The sequence below is a fragment of the Excalfactoria chinensis genome, chromosome 17 (assembly GCF_039878825.1).
Source record: "Excalfactoria chinensis isolate bCotChi1 chromosome 17, bCotChi1.hap2, whole genome shotgun sequence".
NCBI lineage: Eukaryota > Metazoa > Chordata > Aves > Galliformes > Phasianidae > Excalfactoria > Excalfactoria chinensis.
The window spans coordinates 9,231,331-9,247,788 of record NC_092841.1 but is presented as its reverse complement, the minus strand read 5'-3'; the positions used below and the strand labels follow the sequence as shown (position 1 = coordinate 9,247,788).

The window sequence follows — 16,458 nt, the reverse complement described above, 5'->3', positions numbered from 1 at the left end:
CGAAATGAGGAGACTTTCCAGCTGCAAAGAAGCCTGAGCAAACATACGCCGTAAATGGCGATGGGGAAAAAGCTGTGATCCAATTGTGGGGTTTGACCGTTCCTACTGGAATCTGTGCTCCAAAGCAGAGTGAAGGATATCAAAGCCATTTTTTTGTCAACAATTGCATTCGGGTTTGGCACTCAGAGATAAGAATGAGCCGTTCCCACATTAGTAAAACAGGGAAGAGCTTAAGGAGACGGCGAGGATTGGGAGGATTGGTGTCCAAGCGCTCGCAGCACAGCGGGGCCTTTCACAGCATGCAAATATATCACTGCTCCAGATCAAAAGGAGCGAAGTGAGTCAGCTTCTATCGCTTCTATGGGCTCTCACGGTGCCCCCGGTGCCTCCAGGCCTGTCCCCTCCCTCCCCCCAAAGGGCTGCGCCTGGGGCTCTGCAGCTGCAGGGAGAGCAGCACTGACCAACGCATGTCCAGAGGAGCAGGAGGGCAGCCCAGAGCTGCGATGGAGCTCAGGGTGTCAGTGTTAAATGACACCGCTCACGGCAGTTGAGGGGGGCAGGACTCGTTCCAGCACTATTAATATTGCCCCTATTTATATTCCTGGGTTCCTGCAAGCGCCACAGCAGAGCTACAGCTGCAGAGCTAAAATGGAATAAATGTCAGCCCCCGGGGAGAACGTGATCCCTTCAGCCATCGCGAGGGAAAGCAGCGAAAGGACAGAATAAGGGACAGTATTCAGAGCTGGGAACCGACTGCAGCGCCCTGAGAGCAGCCGGTGGGCAGAGCCTGCACCGACCTCCCTGCAGCAGCAGCACTCCGTGCCAGAGACGCACGCTCAGCGTCAGCGCAGCACCTACGGATACCGGCAGCGGCAGGCGGGGGTCGGAGCTGCTGTCCGCTGATCCGGAGCCAGGTGTGACTCAGGACGAAGGGCAAAAGCCTGGAAGGAAGTCTGGGTGTTTGCTTTTTAAGTGCGCTGTCTGCAGGGCTGGAAGGATGATGGAGAGCACGGGAGGGCCGTATCTGAACACCGCGGCCGTGACATCCCCGGTGGGAATAGCTCGTTTGCTGCAGATGATGTTCGGATGCACCACGTTCAGCCTGGTGGCCCATCAGGGGGGATTCAGCGCAGCGTACGGCACCTTCTGCATGTTTGTCTGGACCTTCTGCTTTGCTGTCACAGTCTTTATCACTACCTGCGAGTTCACGCACCTGCACGGCTGTCTGAGCATCTCCTGGGGGAACTTCACGGCCGCGTTCGCCATGCTCGCCACGCTCATGTCGGTCACGGCGGCGGTGATCTACCCGCTCTACTTCGTGCAGCTCGGCTGCTACCCCATCACCTGCGAGGTGAGAGACTTCCGCATAGCGGCCAGCGTCTTCGCCGGCCTCGTGTTCGTTGTGTACGGCGCGGAGGTGTTCTTGACCAGGGCCAAACCAGGACAGGTCACCAGCTACATGGCCACCGTCTCCGGGCTCCTGAAGATCGTACAGGCCTTCGTGGCTTGCATCATCTTTGGGGCGCTGGTGAATGACAGCCAGTATAGCAAATACGTGGCCACGCAGTGGTGCGTGGCCGTCTACAGCTTCTGCTTTATGGTCACGGTGGTGGTGGTGGCCTTCAGTGTCACAGGTAAGACCGCCCAGCTGTGCTTCCCCTTCGAGCGCTCTGTGGTTGTCTACACTTTCGGGGCCGTCCTGCTGTACGTGAGCGCGGCCGTCATCTGGCCGGTGTTCTGCTTTGACAGCAAGTACGGCTCCCCGCAGCGCCCCAGCGCCTGCGCCAAGGGCAGGTGTCCATGGGACAGCCAGCTGGTGGTGGCCATCTTCACCTACATCAACCTGCTGCTCTACGTGGTGGACCTGGCGTACTCCCAGCGCATCCGCTTCGTATCCCACATCTGAGGCCCAGCTCTTCCCCGGCTCCAGCAGCAGCGGGAGATGGGACGCAGCGAGGACAGGCACCAACTGGGCCAGGAACCAGAGCTCACGGCCGGGGCTGAGTGGGCCCACAGTCACAGCCTGCAGCGGATCGGCTGCCCACCCCCATCGGTCGGCATCTGCTTCAGCCACCTGGTGCCAGGGTGAAGAAATTCTGCAGTCCAAAGTATGCAGAATGGCCTCTCATCTCCAGAAGGCAAAAATAAACTGCTTGCTGCAATAGTGGGTCTGTAAAGTGCTGCAATGCTGAGCCAAATATTAGGAAAGACACCAAAGATTTTGAAACTGTTACCAACACTTCACTATAATCGAGTGACTATCCAGGAAGTGGGAAAGTTAAAAGCTGCATCAAGGAACAGCAGTTCCAGAGATGAAAAACAATGTTGGAGTTCGGGTTAGTCTGGGCCGTGTGGTGAGACATGAAATACTTGCAAATGTGGGAAATTCCAGGCAGGATATTTCTGAGAAGAACATCAGAGCTGTGATATTACTGTGATCGTTTCCTTCCCCTCCGCTCCCCTGTTCAGCACAGAACAGGAATAACCCCAGCACGCACCTCGAGGGGAGCTCAGCGTATCCTGTTTAGCACCAAGGAACGAACACTTGTGAAACTGGAATTCTGATGCCAAGAAATGGTGCAGAATGGACCCAAACTGCAAAGAAACTGCAGTCAGATGTCCTTGCTTGGACAAGACCAGAGGGTGCCTCAGCACCTGCACTGTTTGTAGGCCACTGTTTCCTCATCCTGATGTCAGGGTTATTTTCCTGGAAGCTTAAGGATAAGTTTTGGGGTTGGAGGTGGGGATGAAGGGAATGCAAAGATGAATCGATGCCACAGCCCTGCACAGCGAGCAAACCTATAGGGAAAAGCCTTGCATGTCATGGTAACAAACGGGGAGTGCTGGCCGGGAGCAGATCGGGCTGTGGGATTCCTGAGCTCTCTGTGTCACGCAGCAGCTGCGCTCCCCGGACCCATCCCTGACACAACACCCATCAAAGTCCCACATAGCACGGCTCGGGTTGCCAGCTTAGCTGAAGGACTCACTTGCAGTCAGGCAGACACTAAAGCAGTTCTCGTGCAGGGCAGATTGGGTCAAAACCCAGAAGAAGCTGATACTGACAGGAGTGAGATTCATTTCTTAAGCAAATTAAGATAAAGCTGAATGGCAGCCCTGCAATCTACACCTATGGAGGTTTGCATCCTTTCCCTTTGCTCACTGTGCAGCTTTTATCTCAGCAGCTGGAGCCCTTCTGCTTTGCAGCACAGCTCAGTTCGTGTTGATGCACAAAGCCTGCATGGCCGGGCTGCCAGCACTTTGGGATGAGCTTCTTTGTAACAGACTTGCTCGGGATTAAAAGGAAGGAAACAGACTGTTCATTATTGGCTTGTGTGGGGTTTGAAAAGCAAAGGGAAAACGTCCATTGGGAGAGGCTGCGTTGCACAATACTACGGCTCCAAGGAGCGTCCTTTAGCTGGAGCCATGAGCCCAAGGAACGAGCGCTGGTATCTATTGGAAAGGGAATGTGCCACGCAGCCTTCCAAGGGCGTTCTCCTCTGCCACAAGCTCCCATTCAGGCAGGAGATTTGGAAGATGAGGCCGACCGGCTCCTCTGAGGGCAGAGCATGGGAGGGAGGTGGGCACAACATGAGGCCAAAGGGAAACCACGGGGCAACACTTGGTGCCTCAACGATGGGAGGAAATGGGACGTTAAGGTGGAAATGCTGATAGCGAGGGGAGGAGTGGAAAGAGGCGCATTGCCAGGACAGCCGGTCTGCATCCAGCCCCTCATCTGCCAGCCGAGGGCTGAGCAAAAAACGGGTCAAAATGTGCAGAAATGGAGGCAGTGAGAACAAGGAGCCGCTCCTGGAGGGGAACACAAATAAACAACTCGTGTCTTGGTTAAAAACCCTCAAACCATCGGGAAGAACGAGACACAACGCCGGGCGCACCCCGACCTGCTGCACGTGACCGAACCGCAGCTCTGCCGGCCGGTCCATCGCAGCGCCCGTCATCGGCGGAGCCGGTCCGCAATGAGCGCGGGGCGATGGAGCGGCGCATCGCGGCTCCCGGGGGGGCGCCGTGCGGTACCGGCTGTGCGGGCAGCCAGAGCCCGGCTGAGCGCTCCTACCGGGATTAACTGCTCGTTACAAACGAAACACGAGATACAAACAACAACAACAACAACAGCCCCCCCCAGCTCGGTCAGCCCCGCCGCCACCGCCGCCCCATCCCGGGGCGGGGCCCGAAGCTTCCAGAAGGGACCGCGGTCCGAGCGCGGCTGCGGCGGAGCGAGAGCGGAGCGAGAGCGGACCGGGAGCGCCCCCTGGCGGCGCGGAGCTGATTGGCGGCGGCCGCCCCGGGCGGTGCGCGTAGGCGGTGAATGATGCAACACCCGGAGCGAGTTGCACCAATCGCTGGCGAGGGATCAGCCGGAGGCCCCGCCCCTCGCCCTTGAGAGGCGGAGAGCCGGCGTGGCCCCGCCCCTCAGATCGACGATTGGCTGCGCGCCTTCGCCCCGCCCCAATGTGCCGCGTCACCGTCTCTCTGAGCGGAGCGCGGCCACGTGGACGGCGGCGCGGTTGCAGGTGGGTTTGGGCTGCTCCGCACCGGACGGTACCGCACCGCATCGCATCGGACCGCACCGCACCATGAGCGTGGGGTTCATCGGGGCCGGGCAGCTCGCCTTCGCCCTGGCCCGGGGCTTCACGGCGGCAGGTGGGTGCGGGGCCGGGGGGTGTGGCGAGGTGCCCCGCGAGGTTCCCGTGCTGACTCGCTGTGCCCTTAGGGGTCCTGGCAGCGCACAAGATCACGGCGAGCTCCCCGGACACCGAGCTGCCCACCGTCAGCGGGCTGCGGGTGAGTGCGGGCGGGCGGCCGGGCGCTGCTCCGGGTCGGCACCAACGAGCCGCAGCCGGCGATTCTCTCTGTACCGTCGCAGAAAATGGGCGTGAACTTCACTGTGAGCAACAAGGACACGGTGAAGAGCAGCGACGTCCTCTTCCTGGCCGTGAAGCCCCCCATCATCCCCTTCATCCTGGACGAGGTGGGGCCTGACATCGAGGAGCGGCACATCGTGGTCTCCTGCGCTGCCGGCGTCACCATCAGCTCCATCGAGAAGGTGAGGGCCGGGCGGGGCCGTCGGGGAGCAGAGCGCTGGAAGCGGCCTCGAGCCTGAGCCCAGCATTTGTCCCCAGCCAAGCACTGTGCTGTGCCCAGCTGGCTGCTCTGGGCCGCCTTTGCCTCATCCGAACAAGCTGCAGCGCTCCTCTTGGCAGTTCTTTCCTGCCATGAAATGCTGCCAGGTCGCCTTTTCTCTCCAAATTCTGCCCTGAATTTCTGCAGGCTTTGTGCTCAGGGTCTGTAGAAGCTGTTTTGGAGCCAACGGGGCAGCTGTGGAGGATATTGTAGCCCACAGCAGCTCTGCTCGGTGTTCTGTCTGGTGCTGCGACTGAAGGTTCCACATTGAAGTTTTGCCCACTTTGACTTAAAGGGGGGAATTTGGTACACAGGAATCTCTCTGTTCCTCTGCTTGTGCTGCTCTTTCCCCTTGGGATCCCCTTCCTGTTTAAAATGCCAAATATGCACTAAAGCTCTTTATTTATTTATTTATTTATTTATTTATTTTCTCTTCCTTCTTTCTCTCCATCTTTAATAATTTCCCACCCTAAGAAACTCTCTGCCTTCTGCCCCACACCTAAAGTGATCAGATGCATGACCAACACCCCCGTGATTGTCCGGGAAGGTGCTACGGTTTACGCCACCGGGACTCACGCAGACGTGGAGGATGGGAAACTCTTGGAACAACTGATGGCCAGCGTAGGATTCTGCACCGAGGTGGAAGAGGACCTGATAGATGCAGTGACGGGGCTCAGTGGCAGCGGCCCCGCGTATGTAAGTGCTGCGTTCATGGAAGCGCTGGGGACACCGATGGGTTTTGTGTGCACTGAAAGTCTGTGCAGGTTCAGCGTGTGGTTTTTTTATCTCATCGCTGATGTTCATGATGGGACGTGTAATCCAGGTGTCCAGTTTATGACCGGTGTGGCTCAACAACAAGAGCCTGTTACCAGTTGGATGGGTCTGAAGTCCATACCCAGTGTGCAGCGTCCACGGCTGCGTTGCAAAATCTGGGCCTGTTGTTAGGATGACCCAGAAGCTGAATTTCTTTCTCCCTACATCTCAGCTGGAGCTGGTGGGAGAGAAGCATGGCACGGCAGCAGTGCAGTAAAGGGGCTGACTGTTGTCAAGTCATTGTAAGTGATAGGAGTCACAATGTGATCCTAGAGCTGTGGATTCTGCCTTCTGTAAGAACACCAGACTCAGAATAGAGGCTTTCAGTCCCTTTTTTCCTCTGTCTGATCTCAGGCATTCACTGCCCTGGATGCTCTGGCGGATGGAGGTGTGAAAATGGGGCTTCCCCGTCGGCTGGCTGTTCGGCTCGGAGCCCAGGCTTTGCTGGTCAGTATTGCTTCCTCCAAAATGCTCTTGAGACTCCGCTCATAGTTTAAAATGATTTCGGTTCCCTTAGTGAATATATTGAAACATACATGTGGTCTGAATGCACACAGGTTCCTGGTGAGGGGAAATAGGAAGTGCCTGCAGCAATCTGCTGGTGCTGGTGGTGTGGTGGGACTGGGGCCTGTGGAGCCACATCTCCTCTATAGGCTTTTACAGCTCTAAAGTGTTTTGGCAGCCTGCTAATGGTCCATGGGGAGGAGACCAGTTTTGCCCTTTGGGAGCATTTGGGTGCTGCTCTAAGCAAGGAAGAACAGGAGGATCTGGCCGAGGGTTTCCTCAGTCAGAGTTCTGATTGCTGTTCTCTATTCCTCACCACAGGGCGCTGCCAAAATGCTGTTGGAATCAGAGCAGCACCCAGGTCAGCTGAAGGACAACGTCTGCTCCCCTGGGGGAGCCACCATTCATGCCCTGCACTTCCTGGAGAGCGGAGGCTTTCGCTCACTGCTCATCAACGCTGTGGAGGCTTCTTGTATCCGAACAAGGTGGGCACTGAGAAATCCTTAAGAGCCGGCAGCACTCGTGTCTATTTCTTACCATCTCTCTCTTCTACCCCCCTATGGCAGGCAGCTGCAGCATTTGGCAGACAAGGAGAAGATCTCCCCGGCAGCCATAAAGAAGACTTTGTTGGATAAGGTGAAGCTGGAGTCTCCTTCTCTGTCTGTGGCATCTGCCAGCAAAGTCAGTCTGTTCAACAATAAGAACCCCAGCAGCAAGAAGAACTGAGCAGGCTGCCGTTCTGCTGCGCTCTGGCTGCACTGACCATCACTTTCCTTCATGCCCTTTCTTTTTTGACCCAGGAAAACGTTCACGCTGAGTGTTGGTGTTTTCCATGCCTGCCTCAGCTTGCAGCAGCTGTGGGGCAGCACAGAGCTACTCGCTGTGGGCATGGGTAGCACCACACTCAGAGCTTTGTCAAGGGCACCATTTGCCAGAAGCCTTGGATGCTTCCAGAACTGAGGTAGCATTTATTGTGTCCCGTGTAGAAACAGTTGATAGCAGAATCTTTAAGAACTTTCCAAATGCTTTTCAGTCTCAAAGGTTTGAGTCAGGTCTGATCCCTCTTTCCCCATCTTCCATCTGCTTTCAGAGCTCATCTCTTGTTTTTCTCAGCTAGAGCAGGTGCTGTCACACCGATGCAGTGCTGTGCGCTGGGTTCTAATGTGCTTCTCACCAGGGACCAAAGTGCTTCTGCCCCATTTTCCATTCGATTTGACTTTAAATAGAGGGTCGATGCAAACCCCTCAGCCACACTGATTCATTCAGGGTGCAGTCATGGCAGCCATCCCCAGAACAGCAGCTTTCTGTGGCTTCTTTATAGCCGCTGTCCCCAAAGAGTTCCCTCCTCTTCCAGGGTCCCGTCCTGGACCAGGAAGCAGCACCCACTGCTCACGCTGCCCCAGCAGCTGCTACTGGGCTGCAGTGGGAGCTGCGGGCTGGGGAGGACGGAAGGGATTTGGGTGGATCTCGGTGTCACACTGTTCTACCTTGATGTGTACTGAAGGGGCGCGGGTAGAAAGAAGGCACTTAAGAGGGGACCCAGAGCATCTCTGTGTGTAGTGCAAGAAAAGCGTGTGGGAATCAGGGCGCCAAAGGAGCCAGCGGTGTCTGTGCGGTGCAGTGTCAGCTGGGACGTGGCTGCTGCTCTTCTGGCCCTTCAATAAATCGTTCCTCTGACGGACCCGCGGCCGCTCCCGTTTGTTTTGTGCGGATGCGGCTCCGTGTCCCCGCAGTCCCAGCTTCCCGCGGTCCGGCACCGGGCGCTCACCCGGTTCAGCTCCGCCGCCCCTCGTTCTCGCGGCGGTTGGGGGCCGCAGCGCTTCCCCGCTCGGAGCTGCGGACGGCCCGGAGCCGTGCCGGGAGTCAAAGGGGAACCCAGAGGGGAACCCAGAGGGGAACCCAAAGCAGCGCTGACGGGGCCGAAGTGGTGCGGGAACAAAGGCCCGACGGCAGCGGAGCTCCCATTGCTGCGGGTCGCCCATTGCTGCGGATCGCCCATTGCTGCCCAGTGCCCGCCGGATCCCGACACCTCGCGGGGCTCCGCCCGCCGCCTCCTTCGGACCGCGCTTTACCCCGCGATGCGGCTCTTCCTCCCGGCTGGGCTCACCCAGCGGCCCGTCCCGTCCCGTCCCGTCCCGCCCCGCCGGCCCTTTAAGGCTCCGCCCCCCGCTCCTCCTTCAGTCGCGCGTCCCCCTTAAGGCGCGGGGCGGTTGCGCCGGGCGCTTCATGAATGGAGCCACGTGACCCAAACATCACGTGACGCGTCCGTGAGCGGCGGCGGCTCGCGGCGTCCCGGTCCCCGCAGCGCGGCCTCCCCGCCCCGCCCGGCCCCGACGGCTCCGCCCGCAGGTGACCGCAGCGAGCGCGGCCGGACAGGGGCGCGGCGGCGGCGGCGGCGGCGACGAAGGGAGGTGGGCGCGGCGCGGGCGGCGGGCGCGGCCCTGGCACCGGGCGGGGCGAGGCGGGGCGGCGGGCGCGGCGGGCCGGTCCCCGGGGGCGGGGCGGGAACGGCGGCCGCTGACTCACGGCGGGGGCTCCGGGGCCGCGGAACCGCCGTCCGTTTGGCGGCGCGCGCCCGGCCCGGTCCCCGCCGCGGCCGAGCAACAGGTGCGCGGGGCCGCGCCGCTCCGCCCGGCACTGCGCCCCTCGGCCGGCCCCGCGCTGTCCCGGCGAAGGCCGAAGGTCCCGGGGGTTCCGCGCCGCGGGGTTCGGGCCGCTCCGCTCCTCCCGCTGCCGGCCGTGGGGGTCTGTGGGGTCACCGGGGGTCCCGTGGGAAGCGGGGCCGGCGGCGCTTTGACGCCGAGAGACCGGGGAGAGTCCGGGCTGTGTGAGTTCCGGGAGGGGCCGCGTGAGGTCAGCGGTACGCACCGGAAAAACAACAACCGCGAATAAACCGGGATCCCGCACCGGGGGGGGGAGGGCGAGGAGAGCAGAGCTCCGCGCCCCGGAGACGTCACCGTGTTTACAGTGCGCGCGTGGCGCCGCGCTGGGAACGGGGAGCGAACGGGGAAACGGCGCCGCGCTGGGGGGGAATTGGCTGCGGCCGCGCTGAGCTCAGGGCTTTAACGGCGCGGAAATGTGTTGAGGCGGCATTTTCTGCGCCGCAGTCACCGCGATGGGCGCTTTGCAGCGCGACCTTCCTGCGGGAACCTCCAAAAAGCCGAAAACGATCCGCGGGGCCGGGCTGCTCTGCGTCCCGTGGCACCCCCGGCTCCGCTGCTTCCCCTCCTCGCACGCGGCCCCCCGCGCTGTCGGTGCTCTGCTGTGTCTCTGGAGGGGGATTGGGGGGGTCCAGAGCTGCGTTCAGACACAGCCCCGTCCCGGAGCAGCCCCCAGAACACAGGCGTGTGCTGCCCGCTCCCTCAGACACAGACACTGCAGCCCTCGTGTCCAGCAGTGACGCTGTGGTTCAGGATGGGGAGCTCCCCCGGCCCCCATCGCAGCTCTCTGTGTCCCTGTGCCCATCCCGGCCATGTCCCCCCATCAGGCCCCTTGCGTTTCTGTGCTCGCTCTGCACAGCAGCCCCGGTTGGCCCGTCCTTTAGTGCCTGTATCTGTTTTTCTCTGCAGAAATGACATTGTGAGGCACAAAGTGAGCACAGGCTCTGAGGTCAGGGCTGTGAGTGCCCTGCCCTGCTCCCCACTGTGCTCTACCTGTGCCCAGCCCCACGCGGTGTTTGTTTTTCCCAGCTCCGCTACAATGAAGGAAGTTGGAGCGTTACCTGGTAGCAGGGAACCATTCAGCCCTGCAGGCACACGTTGCTGCAGCCATAGTGACCCCAGTGTGCGGTCGGAGGGTTCCTCAGGGCCGGTGTAATGCCTCTCCCCAGTTATTCCCTTCCATCTGCCCCTTTTTCTAGCAGCCATTTTGTTTGCTGGGGTGGGGGGGAGGAAACAGAGCAAAGAAAGAGAAATAACGGCATGGGAAAGCTCAGAACTGATTTCAGGGGGCTGCGTTCTGCCCATGCCCCCCTCGCTGCAGCCGCCTCCCTTGGTGGCAAAGTGACCCTTACGGCCATGCTGTCAGGTTGTCACGGACATGGTGCTGCGAGGAACATTGTCCTCTGGGTATAAATAGCCGCCTCCTGGCAGGCTCCGGCCTTGGGGGAACATGTGAATTGTGCTCCTGTGCTCCGAGTCCTGCAGAGCGCTGATCCCGCTCACCTCTAGCAGTCAGCACCGGGCGCATTGCGGGAGCCTGAGCTGCAGCTGCTGGAGGAGCAGAAATCCGTATTTGCTGACTGTACAGCTGGGTCTTGGCTGCAGCTCTGCCTCTTACGTCTAGCAAACAAAAGAGCAGCAAACGGAATTGCTGTTGGCTGGCACGGAAGGTACAAAGGTGCTCATGGACTGCACCTGCACACAGAGCGCTCGCCTTGCTGCAGGAAGCAGCGCCTGGCTGTGTGGGACAGACGTGGCTGCTGAGGATTCAGTTTGTTGGGGTGCAGTGGCATCCTGACCTGAGCTGTGAGGGCAGGAGGTGCGTAGGGACAGGAGCGGGAGCTCAGGTATGTCTCTGGATGAGGACAGCCCCAGGAGCTGCTGTTATAGATCTGGAATGCTGTCCTCCCTGGCAGTGAAGGAGTCTGCTCCCCTCTGGTTTTGGCCTCCCTCGATCTTTGTTTTCTTATCTCTCAGCTCTGAAGATAAAGAAGGGAGAAGCTGGTGCAGCCCTGGCTTTGCTGGGGCTGATAGGGGCTGCTTTAGTAGGAAGGGTGTACGGCTGTAGGTCGGCTTTGGGTGACAGGAGCAGGGAGGGCTGCTGAGGAGTCCCCAGACCAACTATGGGCTTCCTGCGTGCCCCAGCATCAAGCCGTGGGTTTGGGCTGCCCATCCTCCCCATGGGAAGGGTCAGGTGCAGAACTCAGACTCTAACCCAGCTGTGCTGGCTTTGCTGGGGAGCTCCAGCGTTTTGGAGAGGAGCAGTGGTGTTCGGCACCCAGCAGGTGTATCGTGCAGGCGAGGCCGTCCCCTCGGCTCATGGCAGTGATGTGCTCCCGGACCGTGCCAGGCTGTGTCCTCAGGAGCTGTGACCTGGCAGGACACTGGGCAGCTCTGGCCGTGCTGGGCAGCGGGTGCGTGGGGCTGTGCTGTGCTGTGCTGTGCTGTGCTGTGCTGTGCTGTGCTGCTGTGCTGTGCTGTGCTGTGCTGTGCTGCTGTGCTGTGCTGTGCTGTGCTGTGCTCGGGGGCTGTGAGGATGCAGCTGGGAGCAGAGGCTCGGGCTGCTGGCGTGCTGAGTCAGTGTGACTGGCCGTGAGCAGGCGTGCTCCGGACCTGGCTGCTGCTGCCAGGCTATTTTTAAAAATGTGGCTTCCGTGTATTCTGGCTCCTCCTAGTTTTTTAATTTCCCCCCCCACCCCAAACAAAAAAGCAGCATTGCTACAAGGCTCCGTGGTCGCGGGGCTGTGGAAGGGCAGCAGTTTGTTCTCAGGGATAGAATCTGTTGCTGTGCTGTGAGTCCGATGTAGTCAGGCTGAGTGCTGCCTGGGGAGGGCAGTGGGAGCGCCCCGGTGCCAGGTGTTGCTGCAGGGCTCCGTGTGGCTGCTCTGGCTCTGCTGAGAACCAACCCAGGGACTAACCTGACCTCCTTCCCTTCCAGAGCCTGACTGACGTGGCTGCCGTGTTATGACGACCCCCAACAAAGGAAACAAGGCCTTGAAGGTAAAGCAGCAGGTGGAGGATGGGGCTGTGGGCAGCTGCTCGAGGCTTCAGACTGCACAGGCTGCCTTCTCTTCTCACAGGTGAAGCGGGAGCCAGGCGAGAATGGGACCAGCCTGACAGACGAGGAGCTGGTGACCATGTCTGTGCGGGAGCTGAACCAGCATCTGCGGGGCCTGTCCAAGGAGGAGATCATCCAGCTGAAGCAGCGTCGGCGCACGCTGAAGAACCGAGGCTACGCGGCCAGCTGCAGGGTCAAGCGCGTTACCCAGAAGGAGGAACTGGAGAAGCAGAAGGCAGAGCTGCAGCAGGAGGTGGAGAAGCTGGCCTCCGAGAACGCCAGCATGAAAATGGAACTCGATGCTCTCCGTTCCAAATACGAGGCACTCCAGAACTTCGCCAGAACCGTGGCCCGGAGCCCTGTCACCCCGGTGCGGGGCCCTCTCACCTCCAGCATGGGGCCCCTCGTCCCTGGCAAGGTCGCTACCACTAGTGTCATCACAATAGTGAAATCCAAAACGGACGCCCGGTCTTAGTGAAGCGAGTGTTGCCTGAGCTTGTCTGTGCAGGGCAATTAGGCACAAAACCAGCCTGGAATCCCCAAAGCACAAACCCTCCCCACACGGGTCAGGGTTCCTTCTACTTGGCCCAGGACTGGCCTGCTGATCGCTCTGGTTTTGTTTTGTTGTGTTCAGATTGGTATGAGCAGTGGTGATGCATCCCTTGTCCTGTGCAGACGGCACCTCCCACCCAACGGTCTGTAGCCCTCGGCTGCCCTTGGGACAGGCTGTAAGATCTCGGTGTTCTAGCCAAAGGAGGTCTGCGCTGCGCAGCGACAGGCCCGGAGGGAGGGAGGCTTTCTTCCTGGAACCCCAGTTTTCAGTCACTTCCAAAGGCTTTGTTTCATTACTCTTCCAGGTGGTGTATCCAGGTGCCTGACTGCCCGGCACCTGAGCCTGCTGCTTTTGTCTCATCCGGTACCTGTAGTTGCAGCTGGGGTGTTCTGTGTCATAGATGTGGTATTCATTTCTAGGTGCGCCTCTGTGCTCGAGCAGTGAGTTTCCTTCAGGCTTCCGTGGCAGTAGAGTGCAGATAGCAGCGGTAGATGGGAAGATGCTGGTGTGCCCCACTGCCTCTGCCCCAGCGCAGGGATGGGATGGGGGGTCTGCGTGGGGGCCCAGCACCTTGGGGTTGGGGGAGGTCGGGGGGAGGGAGGTACCTTGCTGACTGCAGGCCGGTTTTGTGCCTAATACGTTGCACTGAACAAGACCAAAATCACTAGTTGTTCCCGTGTTTTGAGGGTATCAAGTGTCTCTAGTGTGATGGTTTACACGACCAGTTTATGTGGTTAAATAGCCCTTTTATTTAAAGAGAAACATCGTTTTAAGAGTTATTAAATTATCTAAGTTTAAAATGAAAATCAAGACAGAAGAGAGAGCGTATTTATAGTCAGCTTTTTTTATCCGAGAGGGCGAGAATATTTGGCCATAGGAATGGGGAAATATTCTCGGAGACTTTGCTAGTTAAAAGTTAATAAAGAAAGAATTTTAAAGTTTCTCACGAACCTCCCGCAAACTGTTTGTGGCTCCGAGGTTAGTTTTTATAAAGAGTTACCAGACTTTATTTATAAAACGTAGAAAAAAAAAAAAAAGACAAAAAAAAAAAGACAAAATGACAAAAAGACAAAAAAAGAGGCAAATCCTGTTTGATATCTTTTTGCAATTGTACCAAAAGTGACTTATTCTCGATCTTGCTGGCTTCCGTTGCGTCCCCTCGTGTTGCTCTCTCTGTGCTCTCAGCCCCGCTGTGCCGTGCTGCTGTCAGTGGTGCCTTTGCCGTGTGCTGTCGTTCTCATGCTTCTGTTGTTATCCCTGAGCTCGAGGGGTTCACTTGGAATCTCTCCGAGTCCTCCAGGAGGATCCTGGCACACAGGCAAAGCTGCTGTTTTTCCTAGAGGTGAAAATGAGGAGTGAATAGAGGTGAATAGAGGTGAATAGAGGCTGCTGAGGAGCGGTGCCTGCCCAGAAAGCACTGCTCTGCAGGGGGGTTCTGCTGCTTCTCTCTCTGGGTGTTGTAGCTGTCGCTCCTGCACAAGCAGCTCAGGCATCTCACTGCCCAGCCAGTGCTGATCTCGGGGTTACTGCATGGGGGATGCTTCCCAGTGAAGTGCTCTCCTCTGGTGAGAAGTAACACAAGGGAGAGCTGTATAAGTTCAGGAGACTGAGGGGGTTGAACTCTGGAGCTGGATGTGGATCTCATGGTCAGAGCTCGCGCTGCGCTCTTGGCTCCTCTGATGAGAGGCAGGGCTGGCGGTGTTTCAGGTGGTGCAGGACCTGCACTTGTCCTGAAGCTGCAGTCCCTTGTGCTGAGCATCAGTGTATTACTGCAAAGTGAGCAATGTCTTGGTTATTAGTTTTCCTGGTGCAGCTTCTGGCTGTAGGTGTTGGTGAAGGTACTTAAACCGACAGCTGTGTGACACAGCTGAGAAACCATTTGTGGTGAGGCTCCGTTTTCACACTGGGACAGCCGCTGGTTACCGACTTGTTTTGGAGCAGCAGGGCATGGGGATGAAGTCTGTTTGATCTTTTGGCTATTGAAAATCACCTGAGCACAGGAGACAGACAAGGATGGCACAAGTGAAGTTTGCTGTACTGGATGCGTTTTGGCGATGAGTTTCTCACGTGGCTGAAATGATGCTGCTTTTCTCTGGGCTGAAAAGCAGGTAAACCTAAAGAGCTACAGCACGGCAGGAGCTGATGGGATTTCTTGTTGAAAGAGGAGATCAGCTTTGCACTAATTGCAGGCTTAGGGAGAAACTGTTTGGAGCTCTTTTCCCTGTGAACGTTGTGAGTAAGGAGTAGGTTGGAACATCACCTTCAGGCTTCCCCCACCCAGCTCATGGGTTTTCTCCTCTCTGAACTGAGGTGTTTGTTGTGCTGCTTCCTTGCCACGCACCGGATGGACTTCTTGCTGTGCAACACTTGGCACAGGCTTCTAGGCTCGAGCCTTTGTCTTCCAGCTGGTGGATGGTGTGAGGGGACACAGAGTCCTCCGGATGGCTCAGGGTTTAAAACCCAACCCTGTCCCTCCCGGAGCCGGCCTGAGCTCTGACCTGGCAGGAGAGCTTTTCTGGCCCCAGCTGGAGACCTGAGCTCTGCAGAGTGAGCAGGTTTTGTGTGTGAAACCGCCTCCATTTGCTGGAGGTAGTTTTGAGGAGGGCTCCATCAACAGAGCAGGCAACGACAGGCAGTCCCACAGCCCTGGCAAACTCATTTCCATTGTATTCTGCACCCGATCCTTCTCTGCCTGCTGGATGGCAATTGCTGCCAGTACGAGCCTGTGCTTTCCTGGAGCAAGTGAGGAGGACAGAACAGGCGGCAGCGCTGACTCCACCAGCCACGAATGCCATTCCTCCCCTGCGTTGTGCTTGCTAGCTCGCGGTCCCAGCTCGCTGTGAGTGGCCGGACGCGCTCAGTGCGGACACATCTCTTAGGGACGCAGGGCACCTGCGTGGTGAGCCGGCTCTGCAGGTGAGATGTTCCCTGCTCACCCGGTGCTGTGCCGGGCTCCATCCTCGAGGTGCTGGAGGGGACGTGCTCCTCCTACGGTGCCGCTTCCCCGAACTGGCGTGTTTTTGGTTTTGTTCTCAGTGAAGTTTTGCAATCTAAGTAACGTATTTCTGCGGTGTCCAAGGAATCTCCCGTCGCGCTCGGAGCGGCCCGTCCTGCCCCGTGGGGCGGTTGTGCCCCGAGCCCATCGCTCCGCTCTCTCTCTCTCTCGTATTTAGCGTTCTGGAGTGTGGCAGTTCTTGTTCCTGAGGTGCTCGTCCGTTCGGTTTCCTGCTGTGAAGGGTGTTGTGTTTTCTTTCTCCTTTCCCGGTACATTTTGATGCAGTGGTTGGGAGGCGGGGTCCGGCCCCAGCCGCCCGCAAAGGAACCATGAAGTGTGTCCCTGCGGCGGCCCGGCCGGCGGGGTTTGTGTATCGTGTGGTGAATCGTGTCGAGCGGCTCCGCGTCGGGCGGCGCCGTCCCGGGGCAGCGGGGCGGGGGAGGCCCGGGCTGGGAGCCGCCGCCCTTCCCGGTCCCGGCGGAGCGCCGCCCTCAGACGAGCACCGCCCGGAGGCGGCCGCGGGGCTCCGGCGGGACTCGCCGCGCTGCTGGGCCCGTCCCGGCCCCGCTCCCGTCCGCTGCGGGTGGGGGGCCGCTGCTGGCGGTATTTATTGCTAAGTTATTGCCCCGCGCGGCGGCGGCGGGCGTTATTTATTGCTGTACATAGTGTTCGTCTGCCGGCGCGGCCGCCGTTGTTTTGTACATGACAATAAACAGCTTTCAAACAGCACGGCCTG

At 58.7% G+C, this 16,458-nt stretch overlaps 3 protein-coding genes across 8 annotated transcripts; all 3 read left to right on the top strand.

The window, feature by feature from the left end:
* Positions 1-425: 425 nt before the first annotated feature.
* Positions 426-3,313, top strand: MYADML2 (myeloid associated differentiation marker like 2). The gene has a single exon (XM_072352174.1). It carries the CDS (start codon positions 998-1,000, stop codon positions 1,904-1,906), a length of 909 nt encoding a protein of 302 aa, XP_072208275.1. The 5' UTR covers positions 426-997; the 3' UTR covers positions 1,907-3,313.
* A 979-nt stretch (positions 3,314-4,292) lies between these two features.
* On the top strand, positions 4,293-8,328 carry PYCR1 (pyrroline-5-carboxylate reductase 1). The gene is made up of 7 exons (XM_072352170.1): positions 4,293-4,659; positions 4,730-4,800; positions 4,883-5,062; positions 5,614-5,835; positions 6,307-6,399; positions 6,778-6,941; positions 7,023-8,328. The coding sequence occupies exons 1-7, from the start codon at positions 4,593-4,595 to the stop codon at positions 7,180-7,182; spliced, it is 957 nt and encodes a 318-aa protein (XP_072208271.1). The 5' UTR covers positions 4,293-4,592; the 3' UTR covers positions 7,183-8,328.
* A 343-nt stretch (positions 8,329-8,671) lies between these two features.
* MAFG (MAF bZIP transcription factor G) lies at positions 8,672-16,405 on the top strand. Of its 6 annotated transcripts, none has more exons than XM_072352199.1 (3): positions 8,672-8,805; positions 12,055-12,116; positions 12,197-16,405. In XM_072352199.1, the coding sequence occupies exons 2-3, from the start codon at positions 12,081-12,083 to the stop codon at positions 12,647-12,649; spliced, it is 489 nt and encodes a 162-aa protein (XP_072208300.1). In that variant the 5' UTR covers positions 8,672-8,805; positions 12,055-12,080; the 3' UTR covers positions 12,650-16,405. The 6 variants fall into 6 exon arrangements, with proteins under 6 accessions (XP_072208300.1, XP_072208301.1, XP_072208302.1 ...); XM_072352200.1 differs by having other exon boundaries at positions 8,740-8,867; XM_072352201.1 differs by lacking the exon at positions 8,672-8,805 and adding an exon at positions 8,965-9,063.
* The last annotated feature ends 53 nt before the right edge of the window (positions 16,406-16,458 follow it).